Source organism: Trematomus bernacchii, unplaced genomic scaffold, assembly GCF_902827165.1.
Source record: "Trematomus bernacchii unplaced genomic scaffold, fTreBer1.1, whole genome shotgun sequence".
NCBI classification, from domain to species: domain Eukaryota; kingdom Metazoa; phylum Chordata; class Actinopteri; order Perciformes; family Nototheniidae; genus Trematomus; species Trematomus bernacchii.
In genome coordinates this window covers 5,482,620-5,510,376 of record NW_022987648.1, presented here as the reverse complement: position 1 = coordinate 5,510,376, position 27,757 = coordinate 5,482,620, and the positions used below count along the sequence as shown (strand labels likewise).

General features: G+C 45.4%; 1 protein-coding gene across 1 annotated transcript; it reads left to right on the top strand.

Annotated features, from left to right (window-relative positions):
* The first annotated feature begins 48 nt into the window (after positions 1-48).
* efnb2a (ephrin-B2a) lies at positions 49-26,429 on the top strand. The gene is made up of 6 exons (XM_034134408.1): positions 49-141; positions 266-824; positions 10,365-10,648; positions 18,887-18,979; positions 20,060-20,140; positions 22,536-26,429. Exons 2-6 carry the CDS (start codon positions 712-714, stop codon positions 22,940-22,942), a joined length of 978 nt encoding a protein of 325 aa, XP_033990299.1. The 5' UTR covers positions 49-141; positions 266-711; the 3' UTR covers positions 22,943-26,429.
* Positions 26,430-27,757: the final 1,328 nt, after the last annotated feature.

The following is a 27,757-nucleotide window of genomic DNA, read 5'->3' as shown; positions in this document are numbered from 1 at the left end:
TATTCCCAGTCTCGGCAGCTCGCAGTTACTTTCCATCCAGGTTTCGGAGCAGCACTAAGGCATCATCGCTACGCTGTGTGCGGCCGTGTGGAGGACGATATCTGCAGGACCGAGCCGCGGCACTTGTTGGGGGAACCTCTAGTATGAGAACTTCCATTACAGCTCCTTTGATTTCTTTCATTCTCATATTTTACCATTTTTTTCATTTAGACCATCCGACCTCATTGTTTTGCCCTTCTCATTTTTCTGCTGCTGTCACCCACAGTTTGTAGCTCACCACCACCACCACCAGCAGCATCTGAAGGAGAATATCTCTCCATTCCAGCACCAGCCTCTCTGTCCTTTTCTCTGCTGCTGATTTGGATTTTGGCGTGCACTGCTGGACTATTACGCAGGGGGATTTATATTTTTTATTGATTTCCATCTGCCGCCTGGCCCACTACTTTTTTTTCTCTGTGAGGGATGTATTTCAGCGCGGAGAAGTGTGCGCTCTGAACAGGGGAGAATATACACCCGCTGCCGCTGAATGAACTACTGCCGTGCGCCTTTGCTTTTTGGAGCTCCTCTGGAGATGCTCTGATCTGGGTTTGCGCATCTCCTCTGGATCGGGATATAAACTGAAGAAATTGCCACGGTCAGCCTTTTTTTCTGGAGCGCTTGATTTGTTTTTTTGTGGACATATTCGAGAAGGATTGTGCGCGCAGGCTAACCATGGGGGACTCGATGTGGAGATATTATTTCGGAGTTTTGTTTATTGCCTTCAAAGTGGACTTGTGTCGGGCGATCATCCTGGAGTCCATCTACTGGAACACAACAAATACCAAGTAAGTGGAACACAAGCCGCGCGAGCTGCTGCTGGCCCCCGCGGTGCCGAGCGCTCTCCCGTGTGTCGGCGCATTTCGTGCCAGACTCGGTTGAAAAATCATGCAATTGAATGTTGCTTTCCCCGCCGCCCATTGCCTATATGGGTAAAATAGCACGAGTTAACATGGGGTAGTTAAACATAAGCCACTCTTACATTCAGCATACATTAAGTGAAACAAAGAGCTCTCATAGGAGCGTGATTTTAAATGTAAATGATTATTTGCCTCTTATCCTCACAATACTTTTCCACGACAACGATCTATTGAAATCGAGACATTTTTTTTGTCAGAAATAAAAACAGTTTATAGTGGGTCGTGAGTATGCCGAGTTTCCCACAGAACCTTAATGATCTGTAAAACATCTCACATCGATCCGTGCCCGCTCTGCAGCTTCACTCCGGAGTTTGTATTCTGAGATGCATCGGGGTTAGGATACTAAGTCACGCTTTACCATACATGATAAACACATCACCCTAAACGCCTGTCAAGATAAAGAAAACTGTATTTAGCTCTGAGTATGGCGTTACATCTAATCTGGTAGATTTACTGTGTGGGAATATTTACGCGCAGTGGACAGGGCCCGCTCGGTCGCGCGTAATGGAGGCAGCACACACACACACACACATACACACGGCTCGGTAGTGTGTGCGATCCATCGGTTATTCTTTGTTTATTGGCATATTTCTTTATATTTGTTGATTGGATTTTGATAGTTTTTAGACAATTAATTGTGAAGGTAACTTTACGCATCGCTTCCTCGGTCAATAACAACTTGTACTACTATAATTCATATCTGACTGTAACAGGTCTGAATCAATTAAAAATAGCAGAGCTTTAAGCTGCACTGAGCTCATTAGCAGGCCTGTTTATTCATGCGGTTGAGTTTCCACTGGATAAAATATTGGATATCATTTTTATCCCCAGCATTGAAGATAATATAAATATGAGATTGGAGAGGAATGGGTCCTCGTTGTGCTTTACGTGACGGGGTGGAGGCTTCATGGAGCAGCCGGGGCGCCCCGCCGGGCCTCTGGAGCTCTGGTGACGGTGTCCAACACGTTGTTTGGGTACAATTAAATAATCAATTGAGCAAAGTATATTATACTGTAAATATGTAAGGTGACGCACAACCTTTTAATATACCGCCGTGCGCATACTTATGGCTCTAGACATCCAGACATTCTCACTGTCGGTCAGAATCCTGCATGTAAAAGTGTCGGGTTTGACATTTCAGGATGTCTCATACACTTGTGAGTATATTTTCAGAAAATAGTGCATTAGCTATGACCTTCTATCTATATGGCGCTGGCTATGACCATTGCTGTGTAGATTAATATGAATTAAAGCAAACAAACACGGGCTCCATTTATTCCCCGCCTGTTCCCCAATGTACAATAATCTAAACACTCCATGTGCCTCCTGAATATTCCAACAGGCCCAGAGAGGCGGTTAAAAGTCTTTTATTCGAATAAAAAGGTGTTTTTCTCCTCCTCTACACCCCTGCTCTCAGCCCGGCGGGGGGCGCCCCTCTTTGTGGCCGTTTCGTCACGGCCAAACTCCAACTCGCTCAATAATTCAGCTTTTGGCTCCGATACAGCCCAGAAAGCCCCTCTCTGCTTCCCTTCTCAGAAATGCACACAATGGAGACGTTATGATCGTCTAACAGGTGTCTATTGTTGCATGGCCTGCAGGCTGACTGCTGGAAATGAACGCTAACTTGTGCGCACTGGGGCCACGTCTGCGCCATGTATTTGAGTGGAGGGTCTGCGGGACACACTGATCTGTGTTCTGCATGAAGCACTCGGCCTTCTAGCCTCTTGACTGCCTCAGCCATCTGTGTCCCGCGGTGTCTGAATCTCATCGGTGACGCACTCATTATACTTTAGCTCATTGTTAGACAGACAGGCATATTTTAAAGGTTAATATCGGTTTTGGTTTTCACTTTACCCACATATATTTCAGCCCAAATGGCCCTATGCTGCCGTGTGTTGTATAGTCAGTTCTTTGTTGTTCTGCTGTAGAGCCATTTGATGACCATTTGGCCTTATTAGAGAGACAGTGAGACAAAACACCCCACATTGATTTCAGCAGGAAACATTTGCTTGAATCCGACGTGTCGAGAGATCTCAGTGTGAAGCCAATGCAAAGTAGTTCACAGCAAATGTCCTTTTTTAAATGTCATGCTATGTGTTTTTTTGCTTCCTGGCAAAGGTTGTTTTCTCTATAGGGATCAACTCATTTTGTGCTTTTAGAAAACGTCTCAGAGAACGTCTCGATGTTGGAGCTGCAGCTCTTGTGTCATTTCACTCTTGATTTTGTAAAAGGAGGACAGAACCCAAAAGGGGAACATGGTCCAGCCTCGGGGAGAGTATTCAGGCCCCGGGCTGCCACCAATGCAGAGGGCATTCCACGGAATTAGTGTGTGCCTGTGCGCATTCTTTGCGTTCTGTCTGGGTGGGTGAGGAGTTCAGAGGTAAAAGGCCAGAGAGTGATATCATTGTTTGACCGCTCACCTCTTCCTGTGGAGCTAATACTGGTTTGGAGCACGGCACAGGGGGGACAATAGCTTCAGTTGGTAGTTCAAGTGCTCTGGCTGCAATACAACTCAGCTTTTTCTCAACATATTTGGGACATTTCATATAAAGTTGTTATTTTATTACTCATTAGAACAGGTGTCAAACTCATTTTAGTTCAGGGGCCAATTTGATTTCAAGTTGGCCGGACCAGTAAAATCATAGCACAATATCCTTTAAATAACCACAACTCCAAATTCTTCCCTTTGTTTTAGTGCAATAAAGTACATTCTGAAAATGTTCACTTTCAATGAACTTTGTTTCTAGACATTTCTTAAGAAGAATGTGTGGAAATTCAACATTTTTATGCCTCAGTTTATTATTTACACATGTACATTACAACTTCCAGATCACATTGTATTTACAAAGGTACAAAACATTTAGTCACCGGTATCTGGATATGATCAAAACTACTTTGAATGTGATGATTTTACATTCATTTCCACAGCTGTGTAGTAATCCTCCTGACCATCTGAACTGACACACCACCATACAAACTAAAGTTGGAACTATAGAAGGTTAAGTTATCCCCCTGCCTTGTAAATATACCATTTATACATGAAAGTTGTGAAAATTGAAGTTAATGTATTTTTACACTTTGCGCCCCTGCATTAGAAAAAGTAAGAAAGTTAGTTAAAGTTTGAGATTAAGATGCCGCTCATTTTCCACACAGTTACAGTGTGATGAATGACTTCCCTGAGTGTATCATCCCCTTTTCACTGCTTGTTGAAAGTCCTCATGCCTGCCCGTGTGTCGCCCGCTCCCCCCTGGTAACAGAGAACCCCCGTGCGTGAATATGTTTCTGCAGCAGGTCAGCAGAACGCTCCAGAACCTCTGCGCGTTCCTCCAGCTCGTCCTCCTCGTCTCCTCGTCTCCTCTTTGACTATTCAAGGAAGGATGAATGTTAGAAATGTGAAGGCTGCGGGCCAGTCTAATGCCTTTGTGTGTGTAGGCCGGGGGAGAGGATAAAGAAACAGCCAGGCTCTCTAACACACTGTGTGTACTAAGTGTGTGTGGAAGATAAAACCCACCACGGGGCCCACGGCTGTGTCGATTAAACCTTATTGTTGTTTGCGCCTTACTACTTTATTGCCCTTGTGCATGAACCTACTACTACGAAAAAAAACAATGACCCCACCACCACCTCCCCTCACCCTTCTGAATCTCCCACACACTCACACGCACACACACACGCACACGCACACACACACACACACGCACACGCACACGCACACGCACACGCACACACACACATCACACACCTCCTTCTCCTGGTAATCCATGTTGTAGTTGGGAGGGAGAAACAAAAGCGAGGCCTGCTTTACATGGTTTATGTAAAAAGGAGCGCTCCCTCTCCTCCACTGCAGTTCATTAAGAGATTACATAGAAGCCCCCAAAGGCCCTTTGTGACCGGGCAGTGACGGGGGCACCTCTGTGGGTCCTATTTGTGAATGCACAGGGGGGCTGTGTGGTGGTGGGGGGGGATGCATAGAGATGCAGGTCCATCATGAATGACTGACGAGGCCTTGTGCTGAATGTAATGTCGCCCCCCCCCCCCCCCCCCCCCCCTCTTCCTCAAACTATCCCTCCTTTCCAAAGCCATGCAGTCGCTCTGATTTGTCCTGTCTTCCTTTTTTCAGAGATAGAAGGATCAGTTGCTTTAATTTAGCCTCATCGATCAGGCGGAGAGCTCAAATGGAAGCAGCAGTGAAAAAACGGAACTTTAATAAATATATTGTCAACATATTTCACATAACTGTATTAGCATTAATATTAAGTTTAAATAACAAATATTAGGTTCAACTTAATATTGTTGCTTTCAACTGACCTAATGCAGGACATTTGACGTCATAATACATTTAATTAAAGTCAGTTTCTTCAGTGAGTCAAAGTGAAATCCTGCACATCCGGGGTGACAGAGGTGGCTTTTTTATAATGATTCCTGTCCAGTGATGATTAAGATTGTGTAATAAAAAGAACAGGAAGTGAAGGAATATGAAAGAGAGGGGAGATAGTGTCAGGGCCCTGGGGGCGACCAGGGTAATTATGTCTAGGCCTGCTCTGAACCCATAGGCCTGGATTACTGGATGAAAGGTAGCGAGACAGAACCAGAGAGAGGGCAAGGAGAGGGGGGGACGACGACGACAGGGGCGACAGGCGTCCTAAAAGACCCTCGTCCCCCCCTCGGCCGACAGAGGGCGAAAGCCGGGGCGCTGTGAAGAATGGCGGCTGGATTAACCCTCACTCGGCCTCTTTGTCTGCCGCCTTAATGAGTCCTTGCGTTGCAGCTGGGATTCCGAGTCACACAGTTGCTCTTGATCTGTAGTAAAATACCCCCCCCCCCCCCCCACACACACACACACCTCCATCATATTACTTTGTCTTCTCATAACTTTGGGGCCACAGGAAGAGAAACGGAGGGGAGATCGTACCGGAGGATTACAACCGGGGGAGACCACCGCGGCTGTTTTGTCACAAATCCTAGGAGAGGTCTAAATAAAAAAGGGGGGGGGGAGACAGAGAGAGAGAAGGAAGGAGAGATCTAACTTTACTTGTTGTTGTCTTTTTGACTGCAGCGGTCATAACCTCAGGAAGTAGGAGTACAGTCCTCCTGCTGCTTCTTTCCTTTGCCCCAAACATTTCCTCACACACACGCACTCACACCCACACACACTCACACCCACACACACCCACACCCACACACACACACAACACACACACACACACACACACACACACACACCACACACACACACACACACACACCACACACACACCACACACACACACACACACACACACACACACTAGAACAGACAGTTGAAGGTGGAGAGGGCTGCAGTCTCAGGCCGCGGGTTTGGCATTTCACTTACATGGTTTTAAAGTATCCTCAAACCTGAAATGGACAGCTCCATATTTCACAAAAGATAATATTATCCATGTGAATGTGAAAGTCATGTTCACAAAGGCAGCCATGGACCTCCACTAAAGAGCAATCACAGTCCATGCTTTTAAAAAGCCCGTTCCAAGAAAAGCGGCAAGGGCTTTTTGTTCGGAGAAAATTGCAGCTGTCTGATTTTGCCGTTTCATTATGAAAAGCCTCTCAATAGTATAAAAGGGTTTATTTCTGACTGACGCTGAGAGGAGAGAGGCACCTGTGGCTGGTGGGGTCAGAGGTGGAGCTGGGTGGGGGGCAGGTAGAGGGATACACTGTGATCAGAGGACGTGAAAGTAAACTTAGCAGCAACACACAATCATTTAATACAATTTTCATGATCTAAACATTTATTTTTTCTAAATTTAAATATTTGTATTTCTTTTTATTTAGTTGATGTTGGACTGACGGACTGTTTTGAAGTAAGAGAGTTTTATGGGCTTTAATTGTATTCTACCTATAGTCTATCAATCCGTGTGCTAGTTGTATTTAACCAGTTCCCAACAGTGAATGCATGTGTTTAAAGACAGACCTCTGTGAGATAAAGGCTCTTTGCTTCAGGAATATTTATGAAGGGGGGAGTTTACTAAAGAATGCTTTTTAGGGGAGGGGGCAAGTGTGCCTTAAAGCAGGGTGGGAGTGGGGGTCAAATGCATTAACAATCATGAGATAGGGGGTCAGGTTCCTATATGCTTCCTGCCCCTCCCTGCTATCTGCAGTATGTGCAGCGTGACCTTGTGTACCTGCTGTTAGCTTCTGATGGTGCCATTGGCCAGGTGTCATCGCACAGCGCAGGGCAGGGGGAGGGGGGGGGGTGATGAATGAGGGTCCAACGGGACATTCTCCCTGTCTCTGGGTTTTCTCTGAGACCATCCAGAATAGCTCATATTTGCCCTCAATCAGCCTCCTGGCAGCTCCTCTTTAAAACCACACTCAAACGGTTGTATTGGTCTTTGTCAGCAGTTATTGAATGCTCTCATTATTAGCTCTGTAAATCAGCTGGCTTACATACAGTGTAATAGAGAGGATGCTCTTGTTTCCCCCCCTGGCTAAGGCAGATCTCAGTTTTGAAAAGAACAGGAGAGATTATGATACCGTATCGGTTGTTCTGACATGAAATCTCCCTGTGTTGTTTTTGTGTGGGTGTGTCATGCAGCTAGGCTGGTGTGTTAGCTTTGTGTACACTTCGTCATGTTTTTGAACTGGTCGCCCACTTGTAGCAGTGATAGCATTCATGCTAGCAGAGCAGCAGTTCCCTGGTATTGTCAGGAAGGTGTTGGTGAAATGTGTCATGGGAAAGATTATTGATGATTCACTTGTTCACTATGTTTGCTTGTACAGAAGGTGTTGGCCTGGGCGTGTGTCACATTTGAACTCTTTAAGTTTAAAACATTTTCTCTTTTAGGGAGTTGAAAATAATTCTTTATATAAAATAGTGTACCAACATAATCAGTATTGTAACTAATGATAAAACCGTGTGTCCGGCAAACAGACAGGTTATTATTTTAATAAAGGAGAAAAATAACACAGATAAATCATGCACAGTGATGGAATCTAACTAAGTGCATGTACTCAAGTACTGTACTTAAGTACAATTTTGAGGTACTTTACATTTTCTGCTACATTGTACTTCTACTTAAAAATATTGTGCTTTTACATAAAAAAAAAAATTCCCACTTACAGTTACTTTTTACATAAATAACATGTTTGTATGATATACATTTTCCTACTTCACTCAGGTATCACTTCTAACATAATCACCTGAACGCTCAGGACTGTGACACTCATGGATCCTGATGTGCAAAGCATGATGGGAAAGGGCGATAAAGGAGGATAGAGATCTGCTGTTGTGTTGTCATTACCGAGTACTGAAGCACTTTTAGATGAACCTCGCTAGATAAATAATGACCACCACGTGCTGTGCTACACACACATGCTAACGTGCACACACACACATGCACGCATGCTTTCACCGCTGTATAAACACACACTAGCACGCATGAGTGAGTGCCTGCAGTCGTGCTCACACGTACACACAAGGTTAATGCACACACCTTCAGCTCCACAGTGTGTGCATAGAAGTGAAGCCCCCCCTTAGGCTTTTCTAAGGACCTTTCCTCTCTCTGTGCTCTAGTTCTCGCCCCCGCCCTCCCCACACACACTCACATGATAAGATGATGCCAGATGGCGCTGCGATGCATGGACATACATTCCCCATCTCTGGGTCCGTCACTGGACACACTGTGCCACCGCTGAGTGTGTCCCCAGGGGGCAGAAAATATTCACTCAGCCTAGTTAACCGCCGCGCTTGCACGTTGTTAGCTTGCGCGTTGTTAGCTTGCGCGTGTGTGTAACCAACTCGTGCACGAGCTCAAGCCGGAAGCAAGGAAGATGATGCATGCTGTTGCAGGAGGAAGGAGAAATAATGTGTGTGACTGTATCATTTGAAAGAGTGTGTGACAGAGATGAGAGAAAAAACATGCTTCTGTCATAGCTAGCATCCCAGGCTTGTTTATATATATAAAACCGATTATGCGTTGGATTTTCCCCCCCGCTATTTCATTTAGTGCTCTTTGTTAATTATGAATCGACTGTGCCTTGCCACCCGTCCCCTGTGTGGAGGCTCCCTGCCGCCCTGCGGTGGCTCTCTTTGTAGTCAGAAAAAAAAAGAAGCGAGTAAAAGCCTCACGCTGCAGAGCAGGAGAGTGTGCTGTTTTCAGTCTCATTGCTTTTGTAATGAGAAGATCTTATAGGCTCTAATGTGCTTTATTCCAGGAAAAGAAGCCAGCTCGAGACGCCAGGCAGCCCACACTTAAACATTTGTTTTACAGTATGTGTTTATGTATGGCTGGATGGAGATTTGTGAGGGAAATAAATAAACAAACCTCATCAATTATCAGAAGGTACAACTTGTAAATAATTAAGGGTCATTTATCAAGCATTATATGTCAAACCTGTGCTGGTTCCACCCGCTCAAATGTGACGATTTGATGATGTTCTCTCCTTTATACAATTGGAAAGATAGAGTTGAACTGTTTTTCAGACAAAACAAGCCTTGGTTAGATATAGCACCAAGGAACGGACAATATAGATGAAACTTTTAAATACTTTGACTGTTTATAAATCTGCACAATATAATTTTTGATTGATCAGTTAATTGTTCAATGGGGTATTTTCTTCTTCTCCCCCACCAGACACATACATGGAATCGACACAATAAACCAAAATGGTTCCCATAGATATCCCCATCATCTTCAGTAGTCAGTATGTGCAATGCTTTCCTGTCTATTTACTTGCAGCAGTATGCTCTAAAAAGCCTCCAGGGCCTCCACGGTTAACACTTCAAATTGTATTCAAGCGTGGGGGCAAATTGGTTTAGCAGATAAATACAAGGTTTCACCTCCAACTGGAGCTCCAACTGTGAGTGTGTGTGTGAGTGTGTGTGCAATCATGCTGCGGGGGCTCTCAGCGCTCGGAGACTAAATGGCGACATTATTTTACTTTTGGGAAGAATTTAGGGAAATACAACTGCACGCACAAACAAAGCCCTGCAGTCCATCTGTGTTTCTGCAGCTCTTCCTGTTTATGATGTTGCCTCACCCAGTCCGGGATTTTTAATTTTCTGTTTTGTATGCCAACGCCGTTTCTGCCTTTTCCCTGGCATCCGGGAAGCCTTCTCCTCATTTATCCGGTTAATTATTCCGTCGCTGTCACAATGCTGAAGAAAAAGCTGTGATTTCATCCTCAGATACGGGGTCACTTTGCAACACATGCACACATATACACACATCCCACCATCATCCGTCATCATCTAACATTAATGGACCCAATCAGTAATTACCACATCAATAATTAAGCTGACTTCTCTTTTTTTGTTGAAAGATATGGAGAGAGGCTCAATGGCAAACACTCCAATCAGCAATGCATAATGGATGAGTTATCATCAGTTTCTCTGCAGCCTACTAATATCCTCTTTCCCTCCTCTCCTTTCAGATTTGTGCCGGGCCAAGGCGTGGTGCTGTACCCCCAGATCGGGGATAAGTTGGACATTGTGTGCCCCCGTTCGGAAGCCGGGATGAATGATGCCGTGGAGTATTTCAAGGTGTACATGGTGCCCCGGGACCAGCAGGATAGCTGCACCATCACCAAGGCCGACACGCCGCTCCTCAACTGTGTCAAGCCCGACCAGGACGTCAAGTTCACCCTCAAGTTCCAGGAGTTCAGCCCCAACCTGTGGGGCCTGGAGTTCTTCAGAGGGAAGGACTACTACATCATCTGTAAGTACATGTCTCTGCCTGAGGGGGCAATAAATTAGGCTTTGCATAATTGAAGGGGAAAACAGCCTGGAACAGTTCGGCAAGGTCGAAGAACCCGGTGTTAGTGACGCACTGAATTTATGGTGGACTTTGTTGTGGGGTTTTCTGTTTCTGGTGGATAACTGGTCAAAGACAGGGTGGGACATTAGTCTGGGTGTAATGCTTTCAACACTCAGTTTTGTAGCATCAGGCATTTGATCAGTCTCTGTGGTTGATGGACACTGAGATTTACAGGAAGTAAACTGAAGTACATGAGTCTTGGGTTGAGGGGAAAGTCACCAATGCTTAATTGGCAGATAGAAGCTATCCTGTATGATTACAATCCTTTTTTTATTGAGCACATAAGTAAACATTTTAGGTCCATTTCAAGGTATGCTCAAAGTCCATTCAAAGGAATTCTGTTCTTCTTAAAGATGTTCCTTATGGAATTTGCTTCTTGCATAAATCAAGCCTGGAGAAAGATCCAAATAGACAATGGGAATATTAAAGCCAGACCATTCCAAGTTGTAGGAAACACTTTGCCTGTCAGAGAGTGAATCTTTAATGCACTCAGACCGCAGCGCTCACTCTGTCGTGGTGCAGGTGCGGCTGATTGCCTGTGATGTACTAACGTCGCCCTGGGAGGAAGTTCTGATCGGGTTTTAGCGACGGCCCCCTGGTTTGAAACATGGGAGGTGGACTGAACCATCTGTGTGGCGCTGATAGGGGGTGTGCCGCAGATAGGACCATCTGTGAGGCTCTGCCACGGCCATCTGTGAGCTGTCACAGTAGGAGAAGGCCATATTTCTGAGTGAGGAGAAGGAAGCGGGGAAGAAAAGAGAATTGAGGGAGGAGGAAAGAGGAGCAGGAAATACTGACTCCAAACAGTCTGCGGGAAGAGGAAGTTGAATTTAGCAAAACAAATGCACAAGGTAATTGTATTGTACGGTATATGTCCCACTTTAAACCGTCCGCAGAAGCAGACTCCTGTGAATGTAATGTTCCTCTGAGCTCCACAGAAGTCCCGCAGAGAGATCAGTCAAACAGCTGTTAGAAAAAGCACAGACGCATTACTCTCAGTCAGTCCTACCTCAGTCAGTTTCAAACTACACAAGCAGAAGAGGCTGCTCTGTCACCAATGTGTCATAGCTGCAGGATATTTGCATGGGGGGGCTACTCCTGTTGTGTAAGAGTCTAACAGCTGCTTTTGTGGTCTTGCAGGTAAGACAAGTAACTATGTTGGAGCAGTGCAGCTGATTGCAGTAACAGCGCGCTAATTGCTTTACAAAGGCTCACATTGAATTTAGATGGAAAATAAAGAATATATGGGACTAAGACACCTGTGCAAGCAAGCAAGCGCATGCATCCACATACACAGGAGCCTGACAAACCATCAGATGTGGTTTGTGTGTGTGTGTGTGTGTGTGTGTGTGTGTGTGTGTCTGTGTGTGTGTGTGCTAGGACTACAAAGGCTTCTGAGCCAGACACCATCGCCCTCCGCTCCTCTCCCTCCCAAACGCTGCAGTTAATTATTGATGAGCCGGGGCTGGTGTTTACTCTCTCTGGTTCTCCCGGAGCTCTGCCAGCGCTCCTGCGGCTGAACGTGATCACACTGTGGTGGATCGCAATCAGAAGACAGGGTTAAGTTTGGGTTAATGAAGAACATGTCTAAGAAAGAGCAGCACGGGTACATTTAGGGGTGCATGTGCTGGGTGCGTGGGTGAGGGCAAACACACACTGATAACACACTGTTCCTCAGGAGGCTGGAGATGGAGCAGCGTCTCTGTGCACACATACGGGTACATCCAGTCGTTTTCACTTTACATCTACAGAAGCTATTTCTCTCTGTGGCACTGCTTTAGCAGACCAGAATATTCCATTTCCCAGCGCCTTACGTTGAAAACCTCTCATCTCCATCAACATGCCGAGTCGACACGTTGGAACAGAAAGAGCTGTGCGAAAGTTCAATTCGGAACTTTAAAAGAAGGGTCGGAAAATTCAAATGTTGCACTTCTTGCAAATTCCCTTTTCCATCGACATTCACACCCCCCTCTCAGTCATCCCGCCTTCCTTCACATCTACCCAAAATGCTAATGTGTAGCCCAAAGAGGGGAGAGGGAGCTGTTTCTCCATCGGCATATGTCACGTTTTGCTATTAATTGCCTCTCCTTGGCTAGCTCTGGCTCCAGTGCTGCAGCTTTTGAACAGCCCTCTGCAGCTGCATTGTGGCGTATGTTGCCTTTTTGTGTTGAATCGGCCGCTTGGTGAAGCTCCAGCTTTGCATGGGCAAACAGCAGCAGTAAAGCACAAACACACACAACTAAAAGAGAGAATGAGAGGAATGCGCAGAGGTGTGTGTGTGGGTGGAATCAGTCTGATTGTGGTTGTTTCTACCTTGCAGTGAGCCAATGTGTGAATCTCTGCCTATAACTGCGTGTGTCTCCGTGGCAGAAGGGAATAAAAGATACATATTGGCCTGACTTGCCCTGTGCAGCTCCACCTCAAAGCATCTCCATCTTCTGTGTGTGTGTATTTGTCCGTCCCCCCCTCCAGTAGTCCTGTCCAAGATCCATCAGTGTGACACAGCCTCAGAAAGTTCACGGCGAGGAATTCATTAGTCTTTTGGAGTGAGCACTCGATACGTAATTAATTAACCGGCGTTTAATCCTCCATTACTTCTCACAATGGCCAAGGCCCCCACATCAATGCTACGGATCTGAGTCTCAACCAATTGGATTAGCGCTGCCTTGCATTGAGTATTGTGCCAAGGCTAGACCTAGATTAGATGAGTATTTCAACCCCCCCCCCCCCACACACACACACACACACACACACATCAAACCCATCCATTGAAGCAACATCAGACCTCACTACTTGCCTGTCTCTTCCTGTACTATCATGAAGAGAAGACAGACGGGCAAGAAAAAGACGGATACATGTGTAAGTGTGTGTGTGTGGGTTTGCAAACTGCATATTGTGAGTTTGCGTGCACAGCTGTATATCTGCAGATATCTGTCACTGTGACTACACGTGGGCGCGTTTGTGTATTTTGTGCATGCGTGTGTACTTCGGTGTGCCTTTTTGAAAGCACAATGCTGCTCCAGTTGAGAGCAGATGAGTTTGATGTGATTGTTTGTGGCAGCACGGCCTGCAGGCGAGGACGTAGTGAGCTGGATGATTACATGAGCTAAAGAGGGAGAGAGAGAGAGGGGTCGATGAGGAGGAAAAGAGAGAGGAATGAATAAGGAGGGAAAGGGGGCAGAAAGAGTGACGACAGCTAAAGAGAGCTAACGAGAGAGAGGAGAAACAGAGCCAAAGGGAACGGGGGCAGAGGAAGAGACGACGAGCTAAAGAGGGCAAGAGAAGGACGAGCTGAATTTACAGTCAGAGCACACATGCACGCGGAAATTTCATCAAGATTTTAATCAACCTTTGCCTCAGTCACAACAGAAAAATAGTCCCGTCAACTCCCTGCTGATTGTCGTGTGATACTGTGAGAGGGAAATTCCACTCATTCAATTAATATACCATTTTAAAATGCGCTTTCATGCATTTTCTGATTTGTCTGATTCAGACAATCCGTTCTTAATTCACCCTAATACATCCAGGATGGCTGTATTAGATTGTTGGGGACCTTGTTATCATTATGATAAAGGGAGACAGGATTATTATACTCTTCTAAAAAGTGTCTAAAAACTCTCTGACGTGCTAAATCATAATGTAACCACTGCTGAAATTATGGAGTGAAGTGTTCTTAAATGATGGATTTTAAATGTTGGTTAGTGGTTTTTGGACAGCTTCGATTATCCCGGGCGACCCAGCTTTGCTCTGGCCTGTTTCTGAGGGTCACCGGGGTCCCGAAATGCGGAGGCGCCTCTGTCACGGGTGATTAGGGCACACGGTGGTGAGGGGTATTAACCAGCCCGTAACCCCAGTGCTGTGGCGACAGCTCCGCAGCAACACGATGGATGGCAATTAATGCTCAGAGTTTAGATCATAGCTGCCTTTGTCTCTTCTGTTCCTTTTTCTTTCTGGGGAAACATCCTCACTCTGTCCATCCAATCATTCTCTAATTCTCTGGCTGTGTGCAATATCTCTCTTCCTCTCTCTCTTGCCTCTTCAGTCTCTTGTTGCCATGCCTCAGCTCTGTTCCATTATGAAAGGAAAGGCATTGTCTTTATGCAGAAGCTCATTGTGTATTAATTAAACTCACAGAATTGAGCAATTTAAGCGAAGCCCGCTTTCAAAGTCTATTTTTCAAGCTTTACAAGCCTCTTGATACGAGATATCATTTCCTATTTTAACTTTGTGAAAATGCTTCGTTCTTAAAATTCCATAAAAAGGTCGTAACGTTGTCCCACCACAAATTAAATCATATACTTAACTATTTCAAATAACAAAAAAAGACACAACCTCATGTGTGCTATGTTAGCTCAACTACCCTTTGCTAATCTGAAACTAGCTCTAAATGCTAGCACAGCTATCTGTAGCATTATCTTGCTAGTTACAAGAAATTAAAGCATATGCTTAACTATTTTAAATGAAAAAAATGCTAACACCTCTCTATGAGTGCTATGTTAGCTCAGTTACCAATGCTAATCTGAAACTAGCTCTAAATGCTAGCACAGGTATCTGTAGGATTATCTTGCTAGTTACATGAGTAGAAAGCAGGAGCTCTGCATATTTATGTGGATTGCAGCACACAATTGGCTGCCTTTAAGGCAGGGTGATTTTCTACTCTCTTCATTTGATAAACAGCAGAAAATGAAGTTAGGTAGCGTAAATTAAGTTAAGGAGGGTGAGGGCGGTTGGGAGTGGGGGGGACTGACTTGATGTATGTTTACGGAGCAGGGGTGGGATTGTGGTTTGAGGTATAAAACTCACGGCTCACCACTGGGTTTGAGTGTGCTTTTTTATTTATGCTAGTGCTAATTTCACAGGTGACTGTAACACACACACAGGCTGGCTCAAAGTGGGGACACTCCCTCAACACACTTTTACCATTTGAAGCTACATACAATGTGTGAGGTTAAAGTTGTGTGTGTGTGAGAGTGCTGGAAAAATGTGTATGGACCCACTCAAGCTGTCACTTTGGTCTCAAGCGGTACTTTGTCACAGGCGGTGAGTGATTTTTCCTGATGGCCTTTTTCCCCGGCTGCGGAGTCTGCTCTTGCATTAGTGCGTTAATGTGTTTATGTGTATGGGAACATGTGTCGTCTTCGGCCCCAACATGCCCATATTTACGTCCTAGTGAGAAAATAGACTGTGAAACTCACGGTGGAGATGGAGAGCATAGTGAAGGAAAATCTGATTTTCTCTCTCATTGTTTCTCTCTGGGAGGTCACACAGTCTGCAGTAGTAGGTTAATCTTTCTCACTATTTGTTCTCCTTTTCCCCTTCTCCCCCACATCTCTCCCTTTCCCCCCCTCCCTTCCTGTGAGTCTTATCTAAATGCTGCAATGCCAGCTAGTTGACTAAATCCATTTGTGAGGGTCTTGTATGACCCACCCCGCCTCCTCCAACGTGTTCCTCAGCATTATGGATTAGCTGGTTAACTCTAGCCAGCTAGTCTGTCAGCCTGGCCTCGTCTGGCTGGGCCGAGGAGGGCCAAGTCATTCAGCCTGAGCCCATTCAACAATCACATTCTGTTTAAATCCAAGTCAGGCTTTCTGGGACTGCAGCCTTGGCATAGTGAGTGTGTTTAACACTGCATTTAAAGGGGAAGGAGAATTTAAAGTTTAAAATGACTCCCGATTGAAGGATTTTTTTCTGGCTTCTCTTAAATGTCAAGAAAATGTTGCAGCCAAGTGGGTAGTTTTAAAAAAAATCTTGGCAAGGAAGATGTTTCTTTTTTTCTGTTGTGAGTGTTGATGGATGTGTTAAGGGATTTATAGGGAGCAAAGGGAAAGAACAAGGCAGGAATGAAGGAGGCGCTACAGACATAAACATACCTTCTGTTTAGTTCACAGCCATGTGAACTCCGACCTCTCAGGCTTTTGAGCGTGCATGCACCTCGACGCCTCAAACCCAAACGCACCGTGGCCGCGCTGATCGCTCCGCAAAGTACACATTGTCGAGGTGGTTAATGACACCCTGCAGGATTGTTAATTTCATGTGTGTTGTGCTAACAGGTTTATGAAATGAACACACGCACATGCACATGCACACAAACACACAGGGCACAGGAGCACAAGCCTTTAAGGAGCTTTGTCTGTAATGTGCTTTTCGGTCGCCACTGAAAAGCCATAGGTCAGCCAGAGAAGGAGACAGGGGGAGAGAGGAGGCGAGGGAGGGAGGGAGTCCTTGTTAACATGCTCTTTGTGTCCGCTCCCATCACCATCTTATTGAAGCAAAGGGGTTTCGGATCAAAATGATTGGTAGCTGGGTGGAAAGGAAGGAGAAAAAAGGAAAGGGGACAACATGGAGGAGGAGGAGGAGAAAGGAAAGCACATCTTCAAGTTTCACCAGCACCTGCCTTGATGGAGAACGAAGGGGAACATAACATATGACACATCAATTAAACAGTATATTAATTTAAAACAGGTCAAATCTAAAACGGTAGAAGAAAGTTTGTCTAATTGAAACACTGAAAAAGATAACCTTATGAATTAGAATGATGTTCTGAGGCATATGAAGAAATTGAAATGGAATGTGTTTGAACTTTGCTGGTAACAGTCCCTCCATACAATCTACAAGACTTTAATTTAATTCTCTGTGAAATAAGAAAAGATGTGCAGGGGTAAAGGGGGTGTAGGGAAGAAGGCATGGCCGCCCTGGAGAGGTGGAAACTGGGGATGATGGGGTGTTGTTCTGGGAGGGTAAAGAGGAGGAGAGACTGGAGAGGAAGCAGAGGGGAGGGGAGGAGGTGGTGGGGGGGGGGGGGGTCAGTATGGTGAATGCGGGCCACTGCGCGCTGGCAGAAAGCCAAGCTGCTAAGCCCTGGCAGCTCGTTAGCCTCTGTGTTACTGACCTGATAGACCACAAGCCCCCCCCCCTCCTCCCCCTACCCTGTGCCCTGTAGTTCTGCCCAGCAACCTCTGGGGGCAGCACAGATAAAAAGCAGAGAGGCAGAGCAGCAGCTAATGGATTTAAAGCAGCTGATTGAGCTTTCCAGGGGGGGGGGGGGGAGTTTTCATCTGGTCTGTGTGTGTTGGCCACATCTGTAGTTTGACACAAGTAAACTGAAGAAACAAAAAACGGCAAATAACTGTATTAGGTTAGTTGAAAGCAATACTTTTAACTTGAACCTAATATTTAACATGAATGCTTCCATTGATCTAATCCCGTTATGTGAGATCTGTTGACCTACTACAGTTTTTTCAGTGTATAGATTTCTTTTATCAGAGTGCAGTTTCACATCATCTGCTCACCGGGCCCGTTTCGTTCCTCCTGTCACATGTGGGCCGTCCTGCACCCCCCTCGAGATCCCCCCCCGACATCTGCCCCTGTCCCTTAAACACGGTGTTTAGTGGAGCACTGCTGTTTCCCCCTCTGTTTATGTGCTTTTGTAGCTCTTTTAAGCGATTTTCATTCAAGGGCTATTGAGGCATTTATCACCTCCCTCTGTTCCCTTCATTTCACCGCCTTCCTGGAAAAGTGCCCTATTTCTTATTATTTTTAACAATTCCTCATCCCCTCCTGTTAATATATGTTTTCATGTTGTCAGCAGGTTCTCCTTCTTTAAGCCTGGCAGCCAGTTTGGCATTCAGATCTGAGCATTTATGGGGCTTTTAAAAATCCAAAAGTGTGTTCTTTAATGAGCGGCTACCTCTCTCTGGAGTGTCGTTAGCGCAAATGCACGACGCGCCGCCAAATTTCCTGCGGCTTGCCAAAATGGACGCTGTCATGGCCGTCCCTGCGTTGCCTCCATCCCTCAGTCCCTCCCCTCTCCTCACCTCCCTTAACTGCCTCCTTCATGAGGCCCATCAGCACAGTTAGAGGTATTACAGTCAAAATGACTCAAGCTAATTGACTTTGGGGACGTGAGGAGTGGCGCGTCCGAGGTGATGAACAGGTGAATTGTGATCTCATTAAAGGGGATATGACTCATTTCCTGCCTCGGCGGAAGGCTTTCAGTGCCTCTGTTGTCTTTGGGAAATGGCTGTTTTTCCGAGATAGACTGAGGCATATATAGCAACACAATTTCCCCCCCGCACTGCCTCTGTACAAGATGCTGGCAGTGACAGCTCACTCTAACCTCTCTCTCTTTGCCTCCTGCAGCTACATCTAACGGCACCATGGATGGCATCGACAACCAGGATGGGGGAGTGTGCAAGACCAAGTCCATGAAGATAATCATGAAAGTGGGACAAAGTGAGTATTGTGTTATTGAATTACGGTTCATGAGTGCCTGCAGGCTTACGCATTCTGCCACAATGCAGCGCCGGTACATTGTGCACAACTGTGCGAGACTCTGAAAATGCCCTAATAAGGTCATAGGAGGCTGTGCAGCATACAGCTCCATCGTCTCCATGACACCTGGGGCTGCGAGGGGGCAGGAGATGTAATCTAGCGGAAGCCTTATGCGCTCAAACACACTCACACACACACAACATTGAGTATGCCTGCATACACACAAGCACCAGAAGCATCTGCTGTTCTACACGCTCTAACTAGAAGGCTTTCTGCACACAAATTGAGTTTAGAGGCGTTATTCTCATGAGTTATGACCCTGTATGTGTGACTCCCACACACATGCACAGTTTGCCCCACACCAGGTCGGACACTGTTCTTTATTATAGCGATAATATTCATAAATCAGTTGCTCGGCTGCCACCCACAGTGGTTATATCCCGGGGTTGGCCGGTCGTCAGCTCCAGCTCCAGTGCTGCTGAGAGTGGCTGAAGGTCAGGGAATTAATGGCCGCTGCACTCGGAGGAAGGAGAGAACAGGTGCTGAGCAATATCTGAGCCTCCTGTGTTAGGAGCTGCCTACCATTCGGGGGCTTTATTAAACGTAATGTTCTACTTAGTGTGCTTTCGGTACCGTTGGGCTTGGGTTCATCGCTGTGGTTCTAACAGCAGATGCTCAGGGAATTACTCCTCCGTTTAGTGTGACTGTCTGCACATCATTACAAGCACAACACAGGTACTGACGGACATTTGAGATACATTTAGAAGCAAATGGACCCATTGCAGAATCTAAAAACAACCATTAGCTAGTCTTAATAGTCGATTACAGTCATTTCTGGGTCGTGAAGAGCCATATGTATAAAAACTGTTTGTTTTTAAGTGGATCTAGTCAAATAAGTGTACACTGTTGAAGCATTTGGAGGAACATATTGTTGTATATGTTCATACAAAATTCCCTTTATTGTGTTTCCCTGGGAGTTGCATGATTGACATAAAGAACAACCTTAAAATGAAACTAAATTCTTATGTATTTTTATTTCAGATCCCTCTGACCCTATTTCACCCAAAGTACCCACCAGAGTACCCTACTCTCCCAAGGCCACCAAAGTGCCGGCGAAACCAGGTGAGATCCCACACATGAATCTTAAATCCCAGGAAATTGGTAATGGAGTGAAGGACTTATCGAAACTATTTGACATTTAGTGCGTGCGTTTGTTTGGCCTAACTAAAAGCAGATAGCGCCAAGTAAGCATGTGTGTGTGTGTGTGTCTGCGTGAGTCACTGAGGTGTGCATGTGAAAGTGAAGGAAAGAAAGGTCAGCAATTCATCAGCCAGTAATTGAATGTTGCCCGTAAAACTGATAGGCATCTCCGGCCTCTCAAGGACGTATAAGGCATCTCCCTGCTGGCCCCGTTCCAGCCTTAACCCGCCGCTTAAGTGACATTTGCAGGAAAATGATCTGATCGCTGTCTGCCATCTTTTTAAACCACCTGCTCTCAGTACAGACGCACTCTTGTCTCTACATCACAACTCAGACAGCGTGCAGACCGCTCTTATCTCGGCCTATTATATTGCAGTTAGAAATCTCCAGAGAAGCAAATCTGACCGGCAATTTCCTCAGCGATCTGTGATTAGAACTAAAAAACAGGAAAGGCAAAACAAAAAAGAACAAAAACACCTATATGTAGGTTTGGGAGGGCTACTTCCTCAATATCAAATGCAATGGCAATAAATAAAAGAGAAGACATTAACATATAGCTTCACCTACTGAATAATAACAGAACACATGAACGGATAGATTCACACTTAAAGAATTATCCTACAGAACAGTACAGCTCATAGAGAAAAGATAACATCTGATCCTTTACAACAAACACTATATGCTCTTTTTAGTTCTTACTAACATTGTAATCCTGCTAGTAATCCCCAATTTGTTGAAATGGAACAGTAATCTGATTACATCATTTTTATGTAACTGTAAGGGAATGCAGTTACTTTTTGTTGTTGTCCTGATGACATAGTCCATTACTCCCTAAACCTGCCTATATGAGCAGCCTTCTCTCCTGGCTCACTAAGGGCGTGGCATCACTTCAAATCTGACTGACGTGGAGCATGCAGATCCCCCCCCCCCCCTGCCTGTTAAATCCATGCTGGCACCGCTCTCTGCCGACATCAGCACCTTGCTCTCTCCTTTTCCCGTCGTCTGCCTTGCTTTTTTTATGTCTCATCCCTCCATCCCGAGCACATGGGCGTCAGAGTGCTATGGGCAGTGCTTCTGAGGCAGCGTAATCCCCTTGTAAAACAACTGAAGGGTCTCTGCGTTGGGCTGCCTGCCATCATGTATCCACTCCCCCCATATACCACAGCAGAAGCACTTTGAGGCCCTCAGGAGAGCAGGAACCAGACAGGGAGCCTCAGTAATCCCGCCTGCCCGGGGGAACGTGGTACAGCCCGGGAGAACGGAACACACCCGCCCCCCCAGGTGCTGGATGGGAACCAGAATGTCCATCGCAGGGAGTCAGAGCCCAGCTCGGCTTCCATAATTGATGTCCCCTGATGATCTCAAATATTTCTCTCTTATTTTCGTCTCTCTGAGGCTGCTAGTTATAAAATGAAGTTACTTTTTATGCCTTTCAGAATGCAATTGATCTAAGTGCCTGTATTTAGTATCTCAGCCATTGTATCTCCTATCAGGCTGCGCTCGCCCTACTTTCAAGGTTGCAGTCTTCACCGCCTGAATTTGAATAGGCACCGATCGAATGTGACCTTTATACAAAAGCCCTCCATAGGAAGGCTTCACTCTCAGCCACGCTGCTGCCGGCCACCTTCACTGTGGCCTGATGAAAAGATTGTGAGGAATGAAAGGGAGAGGTGGGGAAAGACTGTGGAAAACAGCTTCCTTTTCTTAGAAGGCGTCAGTAAGCTCAAACTGAAGAGTTTATTCGATCATCTGAAACCTGCTGATACCAAATTACAGTTTTGGAACTTTTCCAAAGCAATCCAAAAATCATGCCTACTTCCAAACTTACCAAACATTTTCTCTCAAATTTTTTTTTTTTATGCGACCAGGAGCTAGGTCTGTCAGTCGTTGCTCCCTAAAAAAGCCCCTCCCTGTGTGTGTGTGTGTGTGTGTGTGTGTGTGTGTGTGTGTGTGTGTGTGTGTGTGTGTGTGTGTGCGTGTGTGTGTGTGTGTGTGTGTGTGAGTGTGTGAGTGTGTGTGTGTGTGTGTGTGTGTGTGTGTGTGTGTGTGTGTGTGTGTGTGTGTGTGTGTGTGTGTGTGTGTGTGTGTGTGTGGATGCATGAACGCTTCTGAGTGGACACAGCTGTTGTGAATTTGCGTCTGTTATTATTGACTTTCCTCACTTTTTGTTGTGAGTCAGCCAAGTGCAAAACCAGGACAACCGGTCTAATGGCATAGCATACAAACTACTTCTGAGTTCACCCTGATTTATTTTGTGTTTATAGAAGTGACATGCATGTCCTCCCTGTACTCACCCTTGCTCCCCCCTGTCTCCCAGGTGTAGCACCCAGAGAAGGCGCCGGCGACGACAGCGGCGGGAAGTCCTCGAGCGGCATCGCCTCTGACGCTGCCATCTTCGTGGCCATTGCTTCGGGCAGCGTCATCCTCATCATCATCATCATCATGCTGGTCCTTCTGCTGCTCAAGTACCGGCGGCGGCACCGCAAGCACTCGCCGCAGCACGCCACCACGCTGTCTCTGAGCACCCTGGCCACGCCCAAACGGGGCGGAGGGGGTGGGAACAATAACGGCTCGGAGCCCAGTGACATCATCATCCCTCTCAGGACTGCTGACAGCGTCTTCTGCCCGCACTACGAGAAGGTCAGCGGCGACTACGGCCACCCGGTCTACATCGTGCAGGAGATGCCGCCTCAGAGTCCGGCCAACATCTACTACAAGGTCTGAGGCGGGACTTTTAAAGCAAGAGAAGAACTTGAACAATCCCGGGCAGAAAAGCGGGTTTTTAGTTGGCAGCGCCGGCATGCCTGCAATCACTCTTTCTCTCTCTGTCCACTCCTCCTCCTCCTCCTCCTCCTCCTCCTCCTCCTCCTCGTCTCTGATGTTTTGTCACTACTTTTTCTTTATTGCTGATACCTTGTGGCTCCGGTTTGGTCCCAGTCGGTGCTGACTGTGCGGGTGGAGGGAGCCGGAGAGAAGGCTCCTGCCTCCACTGCCTCCGCTCTCTGGGGGCTCTTGGGAAATAGAGGACACATCTCTTTTTCCCCTCGATGCTGCTCCGGGTTTTGTTTTGTGCACTGCAGCCAGCATTTTAGAGGAACTGAGTGTTGAGGGATCGGAAAGTGAAACGGATGCACAGCTTTTTCTCGGACAGAAGGACGGATGTATGGATTGGAAGGTGAACTGGCAGGAATGTTTGACCTCACATTTAAGAGAGACTACTGCTTGGAAAAAGAGACAAAAAACAAGCGAGGAGGAGATGCAAGAGAATTCGGGCTGACCATGAACTCACAAAAATGGCCGCCCTCCCTTAATGCCCTCTAGCCGGAGAGACTCTTTGCGTTCAGCAGTCGGACGAGGATTCTCACCCCGATTCCTCTCCGGGACTTTCCTGACTGACTCATGGAGATCACCCAATCACCCTGCCACACACATGCTCACCATCACATAAACACATATTCACCCACACACACAGACACACTGTCTCACCAGTGAACTGTTTGGGTTTAAGTGTGGATTACACCATTTTCTCCTCATTCCCACGTATGTTTTTCAGAAAGTCACTTCTTCTAGATGAAGGTTTTAAGCAAGAGAAATAAATTCCCTTTTGTATTGTACTGTCAACATTTACTGATCTTGTTTATGCTCGTATCTGGTTTCCATATCCCGGTGTATGTGGATAGAGAGATTTCTTTCTTTTCCTTTGTCAAATCGTGTGTGACGTTCAAACACAAGTGACCCAACAGTTGGCCAGGAGTGGCCAGAGCAGGAAAAGTGAGGATTACACAGGCGCTCTCTTGCTAATGGGCGCCTGTCAGGTCTGCCCAGGTGGCTTCTGGGAAGAGTGGAGGCCTCTCGTATACATAGAGCAGCACTTTTAACCCCTTTCTGGTACCTCCACTCTTCACAGAAGTCACAGTGATGGCTAGAGATGGGAGAGCAGCTGTATCCCGTCAGATTTACTAGTGAGGGCTCGCCTCATCTTCTCCAGAACCTGGGCTTTTCACACGGGAAAGTGTTAGGGGCAATAAGAAATCCAAAACCCGCCTTACTGACGTTTTTCACATGAGGTGAAGAAGAGGCCTGAGATGTAGTTGAGGTTAGCGAAGCTGGCTGAAACAGCTCGAGGTACTGTACTGTTTACCCCCGGGGTCCAATGATAAGTAAGGGTGACAGGTGCTCTCCTATTCTTGTTAAAAAATTTAAAAAAGCACAGGGACATCTTCTTACATCGTCACTGTTTCTCAATCTCCTTTAGCATTTCCATATTGTGATCTTTTTGATTTTCTTATTTTTTTTTACAATATAGATGTACATTTAAAAAAAGGACATTACGAAAGATGAAATAAAAACCATAAAAAAGTCAAATAAAAAGCAGAATTTATTTACGATAGACACATAGAGCACAGGTGTTGTCAGGCGGTATGGACAGGAGGAAGAAGTCATGTTAATATATTATGGTATAAGTGCACATTATGCAATCTAGGTTTTTGATTATTTTATATCTCTCGACCCGCTGAGTCCCGTATTTCATGAGCTCTCGGTCCTGGGAAACAGGACATGGGTAGGGGGGGGGGCAGGGCTAACTCACCCAAAATAGCTCACATTGGTGTACACAAGGGCAGAGTAGCTGTGTCTCCCACACTCACTCAGTGTAGCATCTCCCAAATGATAATTCTCATGAACACCCAATCCCCTCAAACACACCTCCATGTGCATGTGTGTATGTGTGTGTGCACGTGTTGAGCAAGTCCATATTTCAGTGCATCACATTCATTACTATCTTTGGCTTTAGATCATAATCGTGACTTAAGCTGTTTCACAGAGCATGCATCAGCCCATCATCCACATCGCCATTTGTTCATGAAGAACATCAAATTTCACCGAAAAGCCAAGCCTTGTATGATCTGAGGTTTGTGCCTCTAAGAGGCCACAAAATCTGCAAATATGCAATTCTTATTTATTTTTTTAATCGATTCTGAGAAGAAAAAAAAACCCACCTATGGAAAGTGTTCTTAACAACAAACAAATGACACAAAACTAGCAAAGTACGTCACACAAGCCTGCTGTTAGTTTTTATTTCCTGCATTATTTGTCCTATTATTTGAACCTTTTCTGTTTTAACGATGTGCCGTAGTACAAAGGTAAACTGTGAAACCATTAAAAAAGCATATATATCACACCTGAACAGGTATTTAAGAAAAAGATGAAAAAGACACACACAAAGAAATGGCTGTTTAGTTGCTATCTGTCTGCGGCAGAATATGACAATCTTATTAGTTTATTTGAATCTGACGTCCTTTTCTTAGCTGCCCCTCGACTAGCGCTCTCCCAGCGTTGAGCAGGTTTGGTTCTGACGGTTCTGAAACGTGGAGCGATGCTGTGAGAGTCTTAGCACAAAGGCTAGGAGAAGCACCTCAGGCTTCTGTAAAATGCCTTGCTCGTATGGTCAGCCCTTGGTCACTTGACTCAGTAATTTTGCACCGTACTTCTGTAGGTAAGAAACTGTAAATACATTAATGTTTGTATTGTATATGGATCCTGGGTTGTTACAATAGCCTTATTCACCTTTTTAGGAAAGTAAATGGGAAAAAAAACGACAGAAAAAATTGAATTCACTTCAGTAAAACAGAGCATACTACTTTTTTGGTAAATAGCTTATGTAAATATTGACCAGAACCCAATAAAACATTTTTATAAACTCTTAAAGTAAGATGTTTTGTATAAAATTTGAATTTTTTGCTATGTATTTTAGCTAGCGCTCGATGGAAAGCCTGTGTCCTCCCCACTCCCTCCCCTTTTGCACTGTTTCCATGGTAATTTGGTTTTAAAAAAATGAGAGAAAAAGTTGCCAAACCGACTGCTGCATATTTGTGCCATAAGTGTACCATAAATATTTATTGAATTAGTTTCTTTTTTTTTCTTTTTTGTTCTGTTAACGATTTAACTTCAGTCCAGTTTGTAAGTAACACAGTATTATATCTGCATTGTTTGTTCTCCCCCTGGTTTTCTTTAGTCATGTCATGGTTGCCGGGTGGCTGTAGCCCTGTCCCCCCCCCCCCCCCCCCCCCTCGCAGTATGAGATGGCCAGGCTGGGAAAAATGGTTTTAACATTGACAATTTAAAACAAGTTCAAAGTGAGGATAAATGACACACATTCCACCAGTCTGTTACAAACTGAAAATGTTTTTCAATAAAATGTTTTTCCTATGGACGCGCTGTCTGCCTGTGTTGCTTTGTTGCCTTCAAACGGCATGAATGAATAATTTCCATATTTTATTGTCTCACACAACTTGACAGTGCAGGAGTTGATGTGACAGTTTCATCTACTTATTTATCTGGGAGTAGAATCACTCCTGAGGATATATTTCACACAGTCCACCGCTTTATGTCAGACTGTCATTCACATGATGTTTTCAGAGAACATTTGAAATCACATCGGCACATTGTAGCTTTTACTATTATAACAACTGAAATGCAAAAACATGCACAATCATTTTCTGTTCATTAAAATACACTCTGTGGTCAAAGACATATATAGTTTATTATTTACTTTCACTCCGTGCAGCGCAGCAGTCAAAAAAACGTGTGGCTTCAAACCAAAAGACACCAAAAAAACATCCTAAGGACTTTATTACCACACATACATACAATACATACGATACAATCATAGCCTCAATCAGCTGATTTTCACAAGGGTGTGGTATTTCAACTTCAAGAGTTGAAAACAATGAATTAATAGTGTTTACTATCTTATATATTCAGTTTCCATTTCCAATATTATATCATTTTTACACATAATTAAACAGTCAGATAATACATTCATAATTGTGGCTCCTATAGCGACAGTGCTGACAGTGGCTCAGTCCATAGCCAGGACTTGGCCTGGTAACCTGAAGGTTGTCAGTTCAAGTCTCGGAATGACCGAGTACTGTCGAGGTGCCCGTGAGCAGCACTAGTTCCAAGGCGCTGCTCCTAATATTATGATGGGTTGATTGCAGGACAGAGGGACAGAAATATCAGTACTAACAATCCCTATAGTAGTCTGTAAGGACATGGCTTGGGAACCAAAGGGTCGCCAGTTCAAGGCCCGATCGGAACAAAATACAGATTGTGGACTGGTAATCGGAGAGGTGCAGTTCACTCCTCACTACTGAGGTGTCCTTGAGCAAGGCACTGAACCCAGCTGCTCCCGGTACCGTAACACTGTCGGCTTCTTAGCTCTGACACCCTTGGTACATGTCTATAGGTCCTTTTTTTGTATGTGTGGATTTTGGGCCTATGTGTGTAATTGTAAAAAGCACCCGAGTGAAGACCTGAATTTGCCCTCTGCGATTAGTAAAGGGATCTTATTCTTAATATGGACACTAAAGTATTATCATGTTACACAACCACGATCTCCAATGTGCTGCTCTAACAGCCTCCACTCTTCGGTTCAGTCTGTCCGCCACACGCTGCAGGGATTTTCTCCCTTTCAGCATCGAGAGCGATAGTGAGGGGCGACACTGATGCTGGTGATACGGTCTGACTCACAGTTAGAGT

What these genes read in the sequence shown, in the direction of transcription:
- efnb2a (XM_034134408.1), top strand. Translation starts at nt 712, where the DNA reads ATGGGGGACTCGATGTGGAGATATTATTTCGGAGTTTTGTTTATTGCC. An exon ending in AATCATGAAAGTGGGACAAA is followed by an intron (nt 18,980 to 20,059) that starts GTGAGTATTGTG and finishes TTTTTATTTCAG; the next exon opens with ATCCCTCTGACCCTATTTCA. An exon ending in CAAAGTGCCGGCGAAACCAG is followed by an intron (nt 20,141 to 22,535) that starts GTGAGATCCCAC and finishes CCTGTCTCCCAG; the next exon opens with GTGTAGCACCCAGAGAAGGC.